At 43.0% G+C, this 17,756-nt stretch overlaps 1 protein-coding gene across 7 annotated transcripts in view; it reads right to left on the reverse strand.

Annotated features, from left to right (window-relative positions):
• The window catches only part of RALGAPA2 (Ral GTPase activating protein catalytic subunit alpha 2), a 326,207-nt gene extending 309,376 nt beyond the window's left edge, over window positions 1–16,831 (reverse strand). For all 7 annotated transcript variants that reach the window (XR_010138774.1, XM_054541632.2, XM_054541631.2 and 4 more), the window contains exon 1: window positions 16,557–16,831. Coding sequence is in view for 6 of the 7 variants with exons in the window: in XM_054541632.2 (XP_054397607.2) it covers window positions 16,557–16,662 (106 nt within the window). In the remaining variant the exon portion in view is untranslated. The remainder of the gene's footprint in view (window positions 1–16,556) is intronic.
• Window positions 16,832–17,756: the final 925 nt, after the last annotated feature.

The following is a 17,756-nucleotide window of genomic DNA, read 5'->3' on the forward strand; positions in this document are numbered from 1 at the left end:
CTGAGCCAAAGATCAAGATTCCCTCAGGTCTTTCCATTGAGAAAAGACCAACATAAAGCACAACCGGGGTTCTAATTTGGGTGGATATCTGATGTGGAGCCAATCTGCAGTGTTTGCTGCCTTTTGCAACCATTCATATTAAATTGTTGTACTGACCCATCACCATTTTTCTGGTCTAATTCTTTTCCAGCCACTGACAGATCTCCATTTTTTTTTTTTTTTTGTCAGCATCAGGGGCACTTTTTAATGTGCCTGCTCTCGTCTCCATATTGTTACAAGCTGAGGCTGCTGTGTGGGCCCATTACATGGCCCGATGTACTCCAGCTTTCCTGTCCCACTGGCCACAAAGTGTTTCTGTCCTGTCTTCTCATCACTACTCGCTGCTGCAGTAAGGAGGGACACAGGCTGTCTGTCCCCATCTTCCTTAACACCTTTGCTTGCTACAGATTCCACAGCCACTCATTCCTCTTCTCTGGCACTTCTTTCTCTCTCTTCCCTCTTCTCCTGTCTGCCTCCAGTCACTGGTCAGTTTCTGGGCCAAAGATCTGACCTTTTATAAAGTAAGCCAAAGAAAGCTTTGTTACAAGGCTTGTGGTCAGAAAACGAATCTCTGGCAAGCTAACCAAGCAAGTGTAGTCTCTATGAGGGAACCACATTGATTCCTTTACACGTAAAGGTCAGTTCAGATCACTCCTCTGCTCTTAGCTCCACTGGAGTGCCCCATCTTATCTTACTTAGAGTAACATCCCAAGTTCTTACTGGGATGCCAAAGTTCCATGCCATCTTATCCCTATCTCCCCTCTCCCACCCCTGCTCCTTTCCCAGTTCCTTCTATCCTCCACCCCTCCACCCCATTGACTTCCATGAGATTTCCAGTCTATGACTCAGAGCCTGGTACTTACTGTTACCTCCACTTAGAACACTACTCCCCAAAAATAATCACAAAGCTGCTCCGTTGTTTAACCCAGGTCTCAGTCCAAACCTCCCTTCAGAGAGGCCTTCCCTGACCCCAATATCTAAATAAGCATACACGTACCCTTATCAAGCTTAATTTTTCTATCATCATTACCTGAAATTGTATCATATATTTGTTGTTTTTTTTTTGTTCTTGTTTTTTAGAGATGGGGTCTCACTATGTTGGCCAGGTCGGTTTTGAACTCCTGGCCTCAAGCAATCCACCTGCCTGGGCCTCACAAAGTACTAGGATTATAGGCATGAGCCACTGCACCTGGCCTGTTATTTATTGTCCATCTACCCTAATAGAATGAAAGTCCCATAAGTGCTAGGGCTTCATCTGCAAATAGCAGGCACTTAGTCCTATATGTGGAATGACTTTAAAAACAGTGGAAATAGTCTAAGCTATGTAGACTTAAAGAGTGGTCAATCCCATTTGCTATAAGGACAACCCTTTACTTCCATCAAACTAGAAAAATAATCCTCTCACTTGAGCCTGGGAGATCAAGGCTGCAGTGAGCTGTGATCACACCACTGCACTCCAGCCTGGGTGACAGAGTGAGACCCCCATCTCAAAAAAATTTTTTTAATTAAAAAAATAGAAAAATAATCCTCAAATATGACTCCCATAATCTTAAATAGAATTTACAGAATGTCATCTAAGGTTTGCTCAATGTTTTATGATTTTAGCACAAAAGTCAATGAACGTCATGTAGTACAAATGGGCATGGGCAGAGCTATAAGCAGTTCTGTTTTGGGAGGTAATGTGCCAGAATGCCTTTCCTCTACTTTCTCGGAAATATAGGACCCAGAATGAGGTTCCATCTCTAGGAGCAGGACAAGTGATCCAGGCTGGCCAATCACAGTACCCCATCTCCCTTACCCAGTGATTGGTACAGGAATGGGTACAGGCCCTAGGGGAGTGGCCACACTCCTCTCAAGGGTTACTAGCTGCCAGGACATGTCAGGCTGGCAATGCTAGGGACCACCACACCTGTACCTGGCGGAGTTGGCCTGAGAATGAAGCAGAGCACAGAAAACAAAAACACAGAACCAAAGGTAGAGACGATTTTCCACCAAGTGGGGAGGTGGGAAAAGAGAGTGGATATGAGACTGGGTAAGTACCCTGACCACATCCCTGTGGACAGTCATCTCTAAAGCCAAACGCTCCCTTAGACTGTTTAGTTACGTATGTCATTAAATCCTCTTTGGCATGGGTTTCTGCCACTTGCAACCTAGTCCTAAGTATTACAAATACAAATATACTTAACATATACTACCCTCCTGGTGGAGCAGAATAATTAACAAAAGAAAAAAAAAAAGCCTAGTCTGGTTAAACATATACATACAGGTGGCTGTCAAGAGCTGGGGAGAGGAGGGAATAAGGAGTGAATGCTTAATGGTTAGTTTTCCGGGGGTGATGAAAATGTTTTGGAAGAAGATAGAGGTAGCAGTTGCAAAATGCTGTTAATGTACTAAGCACCACTGAATTGTTTACTTTTAAATGATTTTTTTTTGAGACAGAGTCTCACTCTGTCGTCCAGGCTGGAAGCATCCTCCACCTCCTGGGTTCAAGGTTTTTGGTTTTGTTCTGTTTTTTTGTTTTGTTTTGTTTTGAGATGGAGTCTCGCTCTGTCACCAGACTGGAGTGTAGTGGCATGATCTTGGCTCACTGCAAGCTCCATATCCCGGGTTCAAGTGATTCTCCTGCCTCAGCCTCCCAAGTAGCTGGGATTACAGGCACCCACCACCATGCCCGACTTATTTTTTTATTTTTAGTAGAGTATTTTGTATTTTTAGTTTCACCATGTTGGTCAGGCTGGCCTCAAACTCCTGACCTCAGGTGATCTGCCCACTCAGCCTCTGAAAGTGCTGGGATTACAGGCATGAGGCACCGTGCCTGGCCTAAAATGATTAATTTTATGTTATGTGAATTTCATGTCAATAAAAAAAAATTAACATTCAAACAATGCTGCAAAGCACTTCTTGATGGTAGAATAGGCTTCTGCGAAAGAGGAAATTGGGTCAAATGGGATATACATTTTAAAGATCATTGATCTGTATTAACAAATGACTTTTCAGAAAGATTGTTCCAAGTTACAGTCCTATCAAAAGTGGAGAGCTCACACAGTATACCATCATCAGAGAAAAAAGACAACAGCAAATTTGCTAATATAATGGATAAATACATTTTAATCTCTAAGTTTATATATTTAGATTACTAGTGAGGAATAAACACTGAAAACATTCTTATGGGTCTTGGCATTTGTCCATTTGCAATTTACATATACATATATTTTGAACATTCATTTATTACAATTTTTCTTGTTAATTACACGTAGTTTTTTATGTATTATGTATGTAACTATTTCTCCTCTTATAAATTTCAAATATTTTTCCAGTTCATTATTTACTTTTTACTTCAGTTAAAGGTGATGTGTCTGTTTCTGTATTTATTTATTTTAGGAGCAGGAAAAGAGAAATGGAATAATTCTTTCCAAAATAAATATTTGCAATATGACACACAGAGACAAAGACACAGATACATGTTGAGGAAGACTAGAGGATATTTTACTTCCACTCCAGGAGTTCAGCATAAGCTATACCACATCAAGCCTAACTGGCCAAATGCATCCTCATCTTATTAGATACTATAGAGTCCATGGAATAGAGACAGAGTCTGGACTGTTTACACCAGGAATATGACCAGACAGAAATAAAACACGGCAATCCCTAACAGAAGTTGTAAAGAAGCAATGTATGTCTTCAGTTCCCCTCTCTTCCATGCAGTTCTGAAAACACTATCAAAGATTTCATTTAAAAATTTTTCCAAATAACCCCATTTAAAAAATGGGCAAAGACATGAACAGATATGTCACAAAAGAAGACATACAAGCGGTCGACAAACATATAAAAATATGCTCATCATCACTAATCATCAAAGAAATGCAAATGAAAACCACAATGAGATACCATCTCATACCAGTCAGAATGGTTATTAAATAGTTAAAAAAATGACAGATGCTGGTGAGGCTGTGGAGAAAAGGGAACACTTATACACTGTTGGTGAGAGTGTAAATTAGCTCAGCCACTGTGGAAAGCAGTTTTGAGTTTCTCAAAGAACTTAAAACAGAGTTACCATTTGACCCAGCAATTCCATTACTGGGTATATACCCAAAGGAAAAATAAGTCATTCTACCAAAAAAAACACATGCACTCATATGTTCATCACCATGTTATTCACAACAGAAAAACATGGAATCAACCTAACTGCCCATTAGTGGTGGATTGGATAAAGAAAATGTGGTACATATATACCATGGAATAATACACAGCCATAAAAAAGAATGAAATCATGTCTTCTACAGCAACATGAATGCAGCTGGAGGCCATAAACCTAAGCGAATTAATGCAGGAACTGAAAACCAAATACCAGATGTTCTCACTTTTAAGTGAGAGCTAAACACTGAGCACAAGGGGACATAAACATGGCAATAAGAGACACCATACACTACCTAGAGGGGGATGGAGGGAGTGGGCTATGAGTTGAAAAACAACCTATTGGGCACTATGCTCACTATGTGGATGACGGGATCCATACCCCAAATCTCAGAATCACACAACATACCCACGTAACGAACCTGCACATGTACCCCCTGTACCTAAAATAAAAGTTGAAATGTAAAAAAACAATTTCCTCACTAACTGTAACAGGTCTTTGATTAGGGGATGGGGTGGGGAATGTGACTCAGTTTGGGTTTTTATAATTTAAAACTTTACAATAATGTGTCTCCAATTTTGTTCCCATGAAAGAACATCTGGGGAATTTGCCTAAGCCTGCCCTTGCCAACAGCTCTCCAGCATTGCTGCCCCTCTTTCCCCCAACCCCCATCAAGGTTTACGAACACCAATCTCTTCTCCCTTTGGTCCACAGAAATAGTCCTTTCTTATATCTATTCCCCTTAGAATCCAAGGGATTGGTCTGATAATGAATGTGTGTAAACAAAGGAGATTAGAGAATTCATTTGGGAGAAACCACCACTCTTAATTCATGATTTTGAATCATTAATTTAATGTTGGGAACTTCTGACTGATGAAAACAAGCCTTTGGGGCAGGAAGGCTTTCAGGAATTGTTTAAGCCATGATGGACCAGCTCTACTCCCCAGTAGACTTAGATCTAGCTATTCTGAAATCACATTTTTGGTTGTTGTGGTTTTTTTTTTAAAAAAAAAGTTACTTATTCTAAACTAAGATTGCAAGCTCTGGTATGCCTAGTGCTATGCACAATGTCTGGCACGTAGTTTGTGTTGGACATATAACTGCTAAATGAATAAAGGAACTCAAGTCAGCTCCCTGGGTTCAAATGCTGATTCTGCCACTCACTGGATGTGTAACCTTGAACAAGGTTCTTAACCTGTCTGTATCTCATGTGTAAAATAGGGATAATGATATTCCCTATCTCTTTTGGGCAGATTAAATGCATTAATAAATGTAGAAATATTTAGGGCACTGTTCAGCACATAAAAAGTACTAAATAAATATTATTATTATTCCAAATAAGGGAGTAAGTTACCAAGAGAAATCAAAATGAAAAAGAAGCTGCTCAGGTTCTCTATGTACTTATCATTTAGTGGGAAAGAACACGTATAAGGCATGAACACAAATAAACACGGTGTGGGCCGGGTGCGGTGGCTCATGCCTGTAATCCTAGCACTTTGGGAGGCCAAGGCGGGCAGATCGCGAGGTCAGGAGTTCAAGAAGAGCCTGGCCAACATGGTGAAACCCTGTCTCTACTAGTAATTCAAAAAAATTAGCCGGCACGTGCCTGTAATCCCAGCTACTGGAGAGGCTGACGCAGGAGAATTGCTAGAACGGGGGAGGTGAAGGTTGCAGTGAGTGGAGATCGTGCCACTGCACTCCAGCCTGGGCGACAGAGCAAGACTTCATCTCAAAAAATAAATAAATAAATAAGCATGGTACGGCCAGGCGCAGTGGCTGACACCTGTAATCCCAGCACTCTGGGAGGCTGAGTTGGGTGGATCACAAGGTCAGGAGTTCGAGACCAGCCTGGCCAAGATGGTGAAACCCCGTCTGTACTAAAAATACAAAAATTAGCCAGGCGTGGTGGCAGGTGCCTGTAATCCCAGCTACTCGGGAGGCTGAGGCAGGAGAATCGCATGAACCTGGGAGGCGGAGGTTGCAGTGAGCCAAGATCGCACCACTGCACTCTAGCCTGGGCGACAGAGCAAGACTCCATCCCAAAAAAAAAAAAAAAAGAAAGAAAGAAAGAAAGAAAAGAAAAGAAGCATGGTGCAAAGCCAAAGGCCATTAATACCAAACAAAAGGTACAAAGTGCTGTGGGAATTCTGAGAAGAGATACGTTCAGGGCAAGAGGATGAAGAAAGCCCACATGGAAGAGATAAAGTGTTAGCGATGTCTCCTGGAAAAACTGTAGATGGCAGGATGGACAACACCATCCAGGAAATGGATGGTAGATTAGTTTGGGTTCTCTGAGAAGTAGAGGCCAAGACAGGATTAGACATGCAAGAGATTTATTGGGGAAAATGCCCAGGAAGGATAAATAAGAAGGAGCTGGTGAAGGCAGGGAGAGGATTTAGACCACGATGCAGGTCTGACCCCTGGGAAGGAGAAGGGGAATGAAGGAAGGTTGAGTAGGAAGAGTGTCAGACTTCAACATAGTTCTGAGAAGGTCTTAGGCTAACAGGAAGTCCTCAAGCCAAAGTGGCCCTTCAGAGGCATCTGAAGTGTGCAGGAACAGGCAGCATTAATACTCCTGCAGTGCTCAGTAATGGGCTAAGAGCTTCCCAAGGGAAACTAAGCTTTGGCTCAAAATTGGTAGATTCAGGGAGCAGCAGCTGGGGCCATCAGTCAATCATGCTCCCCACAACAGGAGAAGCAGCACATTCTTATGGCTCTCATAGTCAGGCACAAGCAATGTCACAAGTACCATGCTTGTACTTTCAGGCATGGTTAAGGTTCAATGAATATGTGTCATCACTTGAAATCAAACACAATATCCATGGGCTCCTGAACTTTATCAAAAGGGATTTTTTTAACTTAACCATAATTGTAATATCAAAATTTGATTACTACTTTGTCCAGGCACGGTGGCTCAGGCCTGTAATCCCAGCAGTTTTGGAGGCCGAGGCGGACTAATCACTGGAGGCGAGGACTTCAAGACCAGCCTAGCCAACATGGCAAAACCTTGTCTCTACTAAAAACACAAAAATTAGCCGGGCATGGTGGCACAAGCCTGTGATCCCAGCTACTCAGGTGGCTGAGGCATGAGAATCACTTCAACCCAGGAGGCAGAGGTTGCAGTGTGTCGAAATTGGACCACTGAACTCCAGCCTGCGTGACAAACCAAGACTCCATCTCAAAAAAAAAAAAAAAATTACAACTACTTTTAAAATAGCTGTGGCTTCAGTTTCTAAAACAACATAAAAGACATAAAATGGTTATGAAACATCACTTTTCTGAAAATTAAGGCTAAAACCCTGAATTGAGGATTCAGAATGAACTCAGAAACTAATCTACTAAGAATCTATATGGTAAATCCTTTAAATGACATAATCTCTCTAAAATTCCTATTTTAACTTTATCAAATTCTCAATTGCTAGATTTTGCTAGTGGATTCTGAATCCTCTCACCTGAAAATGCTATTTGTATTGACACATCCAGGAGGCTTTAACTATGTAAAAATAACCTGTATTAGAGACCACCTAAAATACATTCACAAATAGATATTTAATAAATTTCTTTTATAATTAATATGAACTGATGCTTAAGGTAGTAATTTGATTAAATGAGACTATGAGAAGACATTTTGCAAAAGTGTAAACTGTTACATGAATATGAGATATCAACAGAGTAATATTTTACATGTGGTTAAGTCACAAGAAAGGCAAAAGTAGAAAAAATTAAAATGATCCTTTAACTCTGGAGTCATACCCAGCAGGGGGATGTTCTCACAATGAAAGGCATAAAGGAAAAAAGACTATGGACGACATGGTGGGTTCCTATGTCCCACCTTAGGTCCACTCTAGGGCACATGGTCACTGAGTGGAAGGGCACACAACATCTGTGCTACTTAAACTGCCTCATTCTATACAGATTTTCCACCTTCTTGATGAATATTTAACATAAATGTTAAATGCATTTTTCAGTCACTCCCTAAGGAAAAAAAACAAAGCCTTCCAGATAACAGATGTCCTTTTTTTAAGAGGTTATGTGGCACAGAAGAGGGAGCAAGACATATTCAAGTTCCTATCACCACATGAGTAAGAAAACTGGCTCAGCAAATGACTTCACCTGTTACCTTCACAGAGGGGACAGAAGCCATGGTGTGAGAACTCCCTCCATGTCCCCATCATCTAGCACCCCATTCCTGCTTCTTTCAAGTGGCCTTAGAGGAAGAGGTGTCCCTCTTGTTAAGCCTGATCTCCCACCCCAGGCTCTCAATCTCACTGCAGATCACACCGTTCTGCATTATTATCCCCCGTTTCTTCAATTTTGCTCATCATTAGCTACTTCTCCTACATAAACTCAAATTCCTCCAGTTATAAAAAAACATAAAAGTCAAATGTCCATATACACAAACACCTCCATGTTAGGTACTCTTTCAACTGCAAGACCCAGAAATATGACTCAAGCTAGTTAACATGTTACCAGTTCCTGCAACTGAGCAGCTCAGGATGGTCCTGGCAAAGACATGGTCAAACTCAGGACTCATGGGCTTCCTCTCACTCTCCACCTCTCTATTGTCATTACCTCTGAGAGTAGGATTCAATTTAAGGCACATGCTCCCCACATGGTGGGAAAAACAAATGCCAGCAGCCGAGACTATATCTTCAGGGCTTGCAATCCAAAGGAAGGGAGCTCTCTCTCTCTCCCAGCATCTATGTTTCAAATCTCAGAGGAGAATGGGATTCTCAGACACTAAATGAGAAGAGATAGGATGTGGCTCCTCTTCTGCTTAAAACCCTTCACTGGAGTCCCAACATCTACTTACACCACAGGATAAAAGCCATTGTGCACTTAACTCTATGGTGCTACACACCATTACTTTTGCACAAGCTCCTTTCTCTACAGAACCCTCATCCCAACTTGTCCACCTGGTAAAATCCTTTATCCATTATTCAAAACCTAAGCTCCCTAAAGAAGCACTGGCTAGTGTCTCCAGGAGGCCTTGCTGCTGTTCCTCCTCTGCACCTGTGCCCACCTGTATGGTTCCACCACACTCCTCTGTGCCACTCAAAACCCTCACGGTAAATTTCTTTGTTTACATGGCTATTTCTCCTACCAAGCCATAAATCCTGGGCTTGTGCCTTATTAACATCCAAACACAGACTTACTTATATCAGGCATGCACGCAAACACATACATACTCACACAGTCTTTAAAACAATGTTTGTAACTTGATTTTTGTTGTTGTTGATACAGGGTCTTGCTCTGTCACCTAAGCTGGAGTGCAGTGGCACAATCAAGGTTCACTGTAGCCTTGACCTCCTGGGCCCAAGTGATCCTCCAGCCTCAGCCTCCCGGGGAGCTGGGACCACAGCACATGCAACCATACCCAGCTAATTTCTTCATTTTTTTGTATAGAAGGGGTCTCACTATATTGTCCAGGCTGGTACTGAACTTCTGGGCTGATCCTCTCACTTAACGCTTGCAAAGTGCGGGGATTAAGCCGCGAGCAATTGCACCCAGCTTGATTTTTTTTTAATTCAAGTACAAGAATAGTTGTTTAATACATTATATTAGTTATTCTTAATTTCACAGAACAATAATTTATATGCCTTCTTTTAAAAAATTTTTAAAATTCAAATTGAAACAACTTGCTATTTTGAAAGTCAAGTTTTTTTGTTGTTGTTGTTTTGTTTTGTTTTGTTTTTGAGAGTCTTACTCTGTTGCCCAGGCTGGAGTGCAGTGGTTGTGACCTCTGCTCACTGCAACCTCCACCTCCCAGGTTCAAGCAGTTCTCCTGCCTCAGCCTCCCGAGCAGCTGGGATTACAGGCACGTGCAACCACGCCTGGCTAATTTCTGTATTTTTAGTAGAGACGGTGTTTCACCATGTTGGCTAGGCTGGTCTTGAACTCCTGACCTCGTGATCTGCCCACCTCGGCCTCCCAAAGTGTTGGGATTATAGGCGTGAGCCACCGCACCCCACCAAGTTTTTTTCTAAATAAAAAATTCTCTGTAGTTTTATCTTGATACTCCGTTTGGTAACCAAAGATCAGTACTCTACATACCTAGTAAAAGTATTATGCCTGTCCACAAATAAAGTACTTACAAAATAAAAATCCAAACTATAAAAGTTTACAGCAAAATATTCTAGACCTACCAATTATCTCAGAGTAAAAGATGGAAGCCAACCTTTTTCAGTATCTTAAACAAAACATCTGAGTTTGGACATTTACCCTATGTTCACTTTTCTCACATCAGAAGTCTAGACAACCTCAAGCCTTAGAGGGAGGGATGGTCTATTTGTGCTACATATATGTGTCCAAAGTTCCATTTACATTCCAGAGGTTATAAATGTAATTGATGAAAAAATAGCAAAGGAAGCATTATGACAAAATCGCTTTGTACCAAGTAAGGTCAACTGAGAGAGACCATACTAAGACTGCCTGAAGAGTCTGAAATTACACCTCCCAGCTTTGTTCTAGTTGTAGAATGTCCACGTGGCATTAATGTCCACACAAATATTTATCACCTGCTAGGCCTGCCAAGGTTACAGGGAAGGCAATGAACACTAAAACACCGGAGGAGATTGTTTATCGTCTGCCCATGCTCAAATCAAATATGATAATCTCAAGTCTCCCTAGAAAAATGCAGAAAAATGGACCAGAAAGAGAGAGGCCAACATCACAGCAACATTTTTGGGAGGCATGCGAAAACTGTTGTGGTTTTGTTTCTATGTTATCATTCATTCTACTGGATAAATACATTTTCTGATATGTAAATTTCCTTTTGAATCCGATAACTAGCAGAAGCATAACATGGCCTTCATAATCAGATAAGCCTCAGCTTTCCCACTTGCTGGCAGACAAGTAGCTATTCTCACTGAGCTTCAGTTTCCTCAGCTGGGGATAGGAACACTTCCTTTGTCACAGCTGCAAAAAGATTCAATGATGTCATGATGATAATAACCAATAAAACTAAATATATGATAGCATTCTATCATTTCATTAAGGTCCACATCCCATGTCCCACAAACCCCCAGACACACCACTTGGATCTTGCCTTTTCTTAAACTCAACATGTAGAACACCAAACTCATCTTCCCCATCCTTGCCCAGGATCCCTTTCCCCTTCCCAACTGTTCTCACTCTGTAGATGACACTCCTATTATCCAAAATACCTACCACCAATTATCAAATTATAAAAAGGTGTTTATTGGTAGTCAGACTACAGCGAAAATGGCAGCCTCAATCCTTGCTGCTAGCAGGGCCAATGGAGCAACACTTAGAAAAGCACTGTGAATCAAGTCATCAAATGTTCAGACCCAGCAATCTTACTTCAATAAAATCTAAGGAAATATCGAAAAAGCTGCTTCTCAAGATGTTTACTGCAGTATTACTTCTATCAGGAAAAGGGAAGGAAGAAAAAAAGGAAAGAAGGAAGGAGAGAAAAGAACACAATTTCACAATCCCGGAAATGGTAGGCTAAATTATGGGACATGGTCTCAACAAATGTTTGTAATTAAAAATGAGAGGAACAAAACATGAAAAATGCTAATGATAAAATAAAGACAACAGTTAAAACTGTAAGTCAATTTGTTCCTACCTAGAGCAACATATGCACAAAAGGAACTATACGACAATGCTATGTTTTGCTCTGTTTGTATATACAGCATTTCTGAGAGACGGTTCTCTACTCTCTGGTCCAAACCCAGGTCACTTGATTTGACCTGAGTCTGGCTTCTGATCCCCCAGCCAGCCTCAGCTTCTGCTTGTCAGGCTACTGCTCCACTCCTTCCCCAGAACCCTACCCTACCCCTGGCCTATGCAGGACACTGTGGACATCCTCTGGGCAAGGGTCCTCAGTACCCAACACCACACCTCCCCATGTTACTTACCATCACTGTCATGTAACTTCCACCACCAGCTCGTCCATCTTCCCCTGGCTGGAATTGCCCTTCCCCTCTACTTTCCCAAATTCTAACCTTGCTCTGTCTAGTGTGCGGCCACTAGTGACATATGGCTAATGAGCACTTGAAAAACAGCTAGTGTCAACTGATATGTGCTGTAAGTATACAATATACACTGAATTTCAAAAACTTCGTATGAAAAAAAGATGTAAAAAATACTGATAGCATTTTATATTGATTACCTGCAGATATAATATATATTAAATACATGGAGTTAAATAAAATGCACTATTAAAATTAATTTCACCCGATTCTTTTTACTTTTTAACATGTGGTCACTAAAAAAGATTAAAATTGCACATGTGGCTTACATTATATTTCTATTGGACAGAACTAGTCTAACCATTCTTTGGAACCCAGCGTGAGTAAAACGTTGATATGATTTGGCTGTGTCCCCATCCAAATCTCACCGGAATTGTAATAATCCCCATATGTCAAGGGCCAGGTGGAGATAATTGAATCATGAGGGTGGCTTCCCCCATACTGTTCTCATGGTAGTGAATGAATCTCACAAGATCTGATGGTTTTATAAATGGGATTTCCCCTGCACAAGCTCTCTTGCCTGCCACCATGTAAGACATGACTTTGCTTTTCATTCACCTTCTGCCACGATTGTGAGGCCCCCCGAGGCATGTGGAACTGTGAGTCAGTTAAACCTCCTTCCTTTATAAATTACCCAGTCTCGGGTATGTCTTTATTAGCAGCGTGAGAACAGGCTACTACAAACCTCCTTAAAGATGCCCCTATTTTTGTGACATTCTTAATTATCTCTTTTGTTCTCTGAAATCCTATAATGGATTCTACCGTACACCTGAGGATCTAATTACATAACACACCATAAATTTACTATTATTTTGTATCTATTCTTCTCACTACATCAATGCCAGTTCTATATCCTAATTTAGGACTCATAGTAAGCACTCAACTTTTAATTAGAATCTGGCCAGGCATGGTGGCTCATGCCTGTAAGCCCAGCACTTTGGGAGGCTGAAGTGGGAGGATCATTTGAGTCTATGAGCTCAAGACCAGCCTGGGCAACATGGCAAAACCCCGTCTCTACAAAAAATACAAAAATCTGGCCGGGCATGGTGGCTCACACCTGTAATCCCAGCACTTTGGGAGGCCGAGTCGGACAGATCACCTGAAGCCAGGAGTTCAAGACCAGCCTGGCCAACACGGTGAAACCCTGTCTCTACTAAAAATACAAAAATTAGCCAGGCATGGTGGTATACACCTATAATCCCAGCTACTCAGGAGGCTGAGGCATGAGAATTGCTTGAGCCCAGGAGGCGGAGGTTGCAGTGAGCCAAGGTGGCACCACTGTGCTCCAGCCTGGGTGACAGAGTGAGACTCCATCTCAAAAAAAAAAAAAATACAAAAATGAGCCTAGTGTGGTGGTACATGCCTGTAGCCCCAGCTACTCCAGGGGCTGAGGTGGGAGATTACTCGAGCCAGGGAGGCCAAGGCTGCAGTTGTTGAGGCAAGGTCAAACTACTGCACTCCAGCCTGGACAACAGAGCAAGACTCTGTTAAAAAAAAGACATGGAATCTTTGCTGGAGCAATATGGTAATATTAACACAGGGTTTTTTGGTTTTTGTTTTGTCAACAGTGTAGGGAGAACTGGAAGTCACAGGACCTAACAGCTCTTCGTTCTTCCTCTAACATAAGCAAACTGTCTGCTACATGGCTTGACATGTGTCAAGCCTACCTGTGCCTCAGTTTACCCCTCTGTAAAATAAAGTTAATCATAACAGACCAGTCTACAATATATAGCCAGGCCAAAGTATCTACGTCCAAATTGGAGTTATTACCATGATACTAAGAAATACTCTACTTCCACAGCTCATTTTATGTTTCTCACCCAGTTGTTTTAAATACAGACTACTTTTTAGGAAAAGAGAACAAATCCATCGCTATTATCAAAAATTAGAAAGACGGAGAAAAATTACCTATCAAAATACTTGTCCTATCCTATTAATGGTGGGAGATATGTAATGGGAAAGAAACTGTAAAAGGCCTACTTCAAGCTGAAGTCATTTATTCATTGTACTCACAATATTCCTTCAAAAAGCAAACATTACCATACCTATTTTACAGAGCAAAGAAACCGAGGTTCAAAGACAGGCTACGTAACTAGCTCAAGTCATGAAGCTGCAGGCGGCAGGGACAGGCTGCAAATACCCAAGTAAGTGGCATAATCTTTGTATACTTAAAAAAAAATCTTTATTATCACTTGAAGATAAAATATATGAAAAGCAAAAGTGTTATATAAATACACACATAAAAATACAATAGTAATTACTATTCATTTCCTTCAAACAGTTTCCTTGATCTTGGCTTAATTCCTAACTTTCAGTTCAAGAGGCCTTTGTTTTCTAAGTAGACTTTTTTTCGAGTAGCAGTGAAATAGAATACGTGATTAGGTAGGAACTAGTGCATTATGTACTATTTTTTAAGTCTTTAATAAATCACAGGAGCAAGTGAAAGTTTACATTAAATATTATGACCAGAATTCCTCAGACACATTTTACAAAAATCTAGTCCCTACAAAGATCACAGTAATAAACAAAGCAAACTGGACCACTCCACTAGTAAGTATATCATCACAAAACATACACCTAAGGAAATATAAAAGAACCTCTCCATGTTACAAAACTGAGGTCATGATGAGTTCAGTGAAATGATAAAAGAAAGTTCCCTAAAATAAGACCTAAACCTTAGAGTGAAACTACAATTTCACAAACTTGAAAAGAATCAACTTTCTCAGAATGGAAACAATGTACTGTGTGCTAAGAAATAACCTGATCTAGGTTTACTTGATTCTGCCTTTATAAAATGTAGCCAACTTAATCTTGCAGACCTGGACAGAACAGAAGTTTAAATGCTAAAGCACAGAAAAAGGCTCAAAGTATCAAACGCTTTAAAACACAGCTCAACTCTTCTTTATCAAAAATGTCCCTGCAGTAGGTGTTAATCAGTCACTACTAGGAACTCCACACAATGCAACCTGTGTGTTGTGCAACCTGTGCGTGCATGGTATCTACAGGAAGTAGAAAATTCAGTTTACCAAGAACGCCACACTTCACTCTCCACACTTCACTCTCAAACGTCTTGAAAACGAATCCCTGTAACAGCAACTAATTTACATTTCATTTCAAACTGAACAAGTCAGTGTAACCTCAAGGAATGTGAGATTGTGAATAACTTCACTTGGCAAAATCAGGTGTGGTTTGGTTTGGCTTGGGTTCTTCTCCCCCTCAGAGGTAGAATATAAATAGAAATAATCAGCAACTTCTGATCTCATGAACAAGATCTTTATTTAAAATCTTCACATGTTAAATCATTTTATGCAATATTCTTTCAAGTGACAGACACATTAGCACTAGGCGATTTTTGTGAATTTTAGGACTAAAAGACACCTAGAAGAAACATAAGGTGTTCTTTCCTTCGCCATCAAATACACAGGCAAGTGTGTCTATAGACAGCAAAGGTGTTTGCATCCTAAAGAAAAGTTAAGACTTAGGAGGTAAAAAAATACAGAAAACAAAACATAGCCTAGGCGAACCAGTTGCAGATCACATGCAGCAGGTGACAGGAAGCCTTGTGGACACCTCACACCCACAGGGGTGAGCTTCATCACAGGTCAACTCCAAGCCCACCTGAGCTCCTCAGAACCTCCACCTGGCAGGCCATAAACCAGAAGGTGGCAGACACCATCACTGTCATGCCGGTAATAAAGGAGAAGCAGCCTCCCTGAACCCAACAAAACCACCCCTCTCTCCAAGCAGGAAGAGAAGGCCCCTTCACACCAAGGACAGAAAGAAACTGAAGCAGCCAGACCCAAAATAAAAATTAAATTTAAAAAGCAGCATGGGAAGACAGATGACAAATCTGTGCTGGGATCGCTTGGAATCTCGGTCTATTTGGGGGTCTCACACTCAAAAGTAAAAATAAAATTTAAAAGGGGGATGACAGAGATGAGAGCCCAATTAGGTCTGTGCTGGGTTCACTTGGGGTCTCGGTCTACTTAGGGTCTCAGACTCAAAAATAAAATTTTAAAAATGAAAAGGGAGATGACAGTTCAATGTGTGCACGTGATGACCACTTGGGATCCAGTTCACTTGCTGGGAGGACAGGAGACAGGTACCTCTCCTCCCGGCCTCCAGGTTCTCCGGGAGCGCAGGCGCCCAGCGAGAATCCGGGCTAAGTTTAACTCGAGGGCGACGGGAGCAGTGCCCGAGGGCCAGGCTGCGGCTTTCTGGAAACAAAGCCCCGGGGGTCCAAGCCCAGATCCAGGGAAGGGGGTCGGACGCCCACCCATCCCCCTCCCCAGCCTCCCAGCCACCGACCCCTGCACAGAAGAGCGCCCTCCCGGCAGGTGCCCCTAACCCGGCGCCCCGACCCCCGCGCCCGGCGCGCGCCTCACCCAGCAGCGCCCGCAGGTGCTTCAGGCGGGTCAGCACGTCCTTCTTCGGGTCCAGCACCTTCTGGGTGGACTTCTTCACATCCCCGTGGCTCCTTCGGGAAAACATCCTGCGGCAGGAAGCCCGGGCCCCGCCGGCGGGGCAGTAGGCGCCTGCGCCACGCGAATCAAAGCATAGGGTCGAGGCCGGCGCGTGTCGCGCAGGCCACTCGCCGCCCCCAGCCCGGCTGCGGCCGCCGCTGCCGCCGCCGCCGCCGCAGCTGTGGCTCCAGGAAGGAGAGGCGGGCCGGTCACGGCGAGGGGCGGGGCAGGAAGGCGGTGTCGACGGGGAACCGAAGGCCCCGCCCCGCAGGAGGTGCCGGCCGGCCCCTTGGGCGCTACGCACGCGCACACAGGCCGAACTCTCCTCGCGGGACACTAGCCAGTCCGCGCCAAAACCTAGCGGGGACGCGCTCAGAGGGCCGAGAAGGCGCCTCGAATCACAAAGGAGCTTCTCTCACGCACACGTTGTACTACAAGTCCCGAGATGCACCGCGAGACAGTCCTCCAATCAGGCTGGCGGTCTTCGGCACGATGGGAGTCAGTGGGCCGGCATTGGGCAAGTCGCCCCGCCCTGCCGCGGGCCGCAAATGCTCCTGGGAAATGAAGTTCTCCAGCAGGCGACGCGCTGCGACCTCTTTTCCAGGGTCGCAGAAGCGCAGGGCGGCCTCTGTCCGTCCCTTCCCCCGGCAGCCTAGATCGCCTGTGGTTTCTTCACTCTCCCTCCTGCGCGCCCACCCCATTTTCCTCTAGTGCAACGTGAACCACACACACACAAAAATCTCAGTAAGAAAAGTGTCAAGGCTTTTCAAATGCAAACTATTTTTAGGTTTAGCTTCTGGATTCACACCAGGGAGCGAGTCGAAGCCCCTCTGACCGTTCCGAAATCGCAGCTCTAATTTCACACTAAAATGAGTTGCTTTGGCACTAGGGAAGAGGGTGCCCCGGTGAGGAGTTCAGCCGGCCCCTAGGTTCCTGGAACACAACCTCACTTGGGGTATGGAGGTCGTTCGCTCAGAGGGCTCCTTGGGATCTTGCCTCTTTGTAGGAAGGGTGCGTTCTCTGTTGTGCAAGCCACATGGCGATCCAGTAGCAGAACCAGAAATAGAACCTGAGGGATCTGACTCAGGCCTGTATACTTTTTAAAGCCAGGCGCTTATTCCC

Source organism: Pongo abelii, chromosome 21 (assembly GCF_028885655.2).
Source record: "Pongo abelii isolate AG06213 chromosome 21, NHGRI_mPonAbe1-v2.0_pri, whole genome shotgun sequence".
Classification (NCBI taxonomy): domain Eukaryota; kingdom Metazoa; phylum Chordata; class Mammalia; order Primates; family Hominidae; genus Pongo; species Pongo abelii.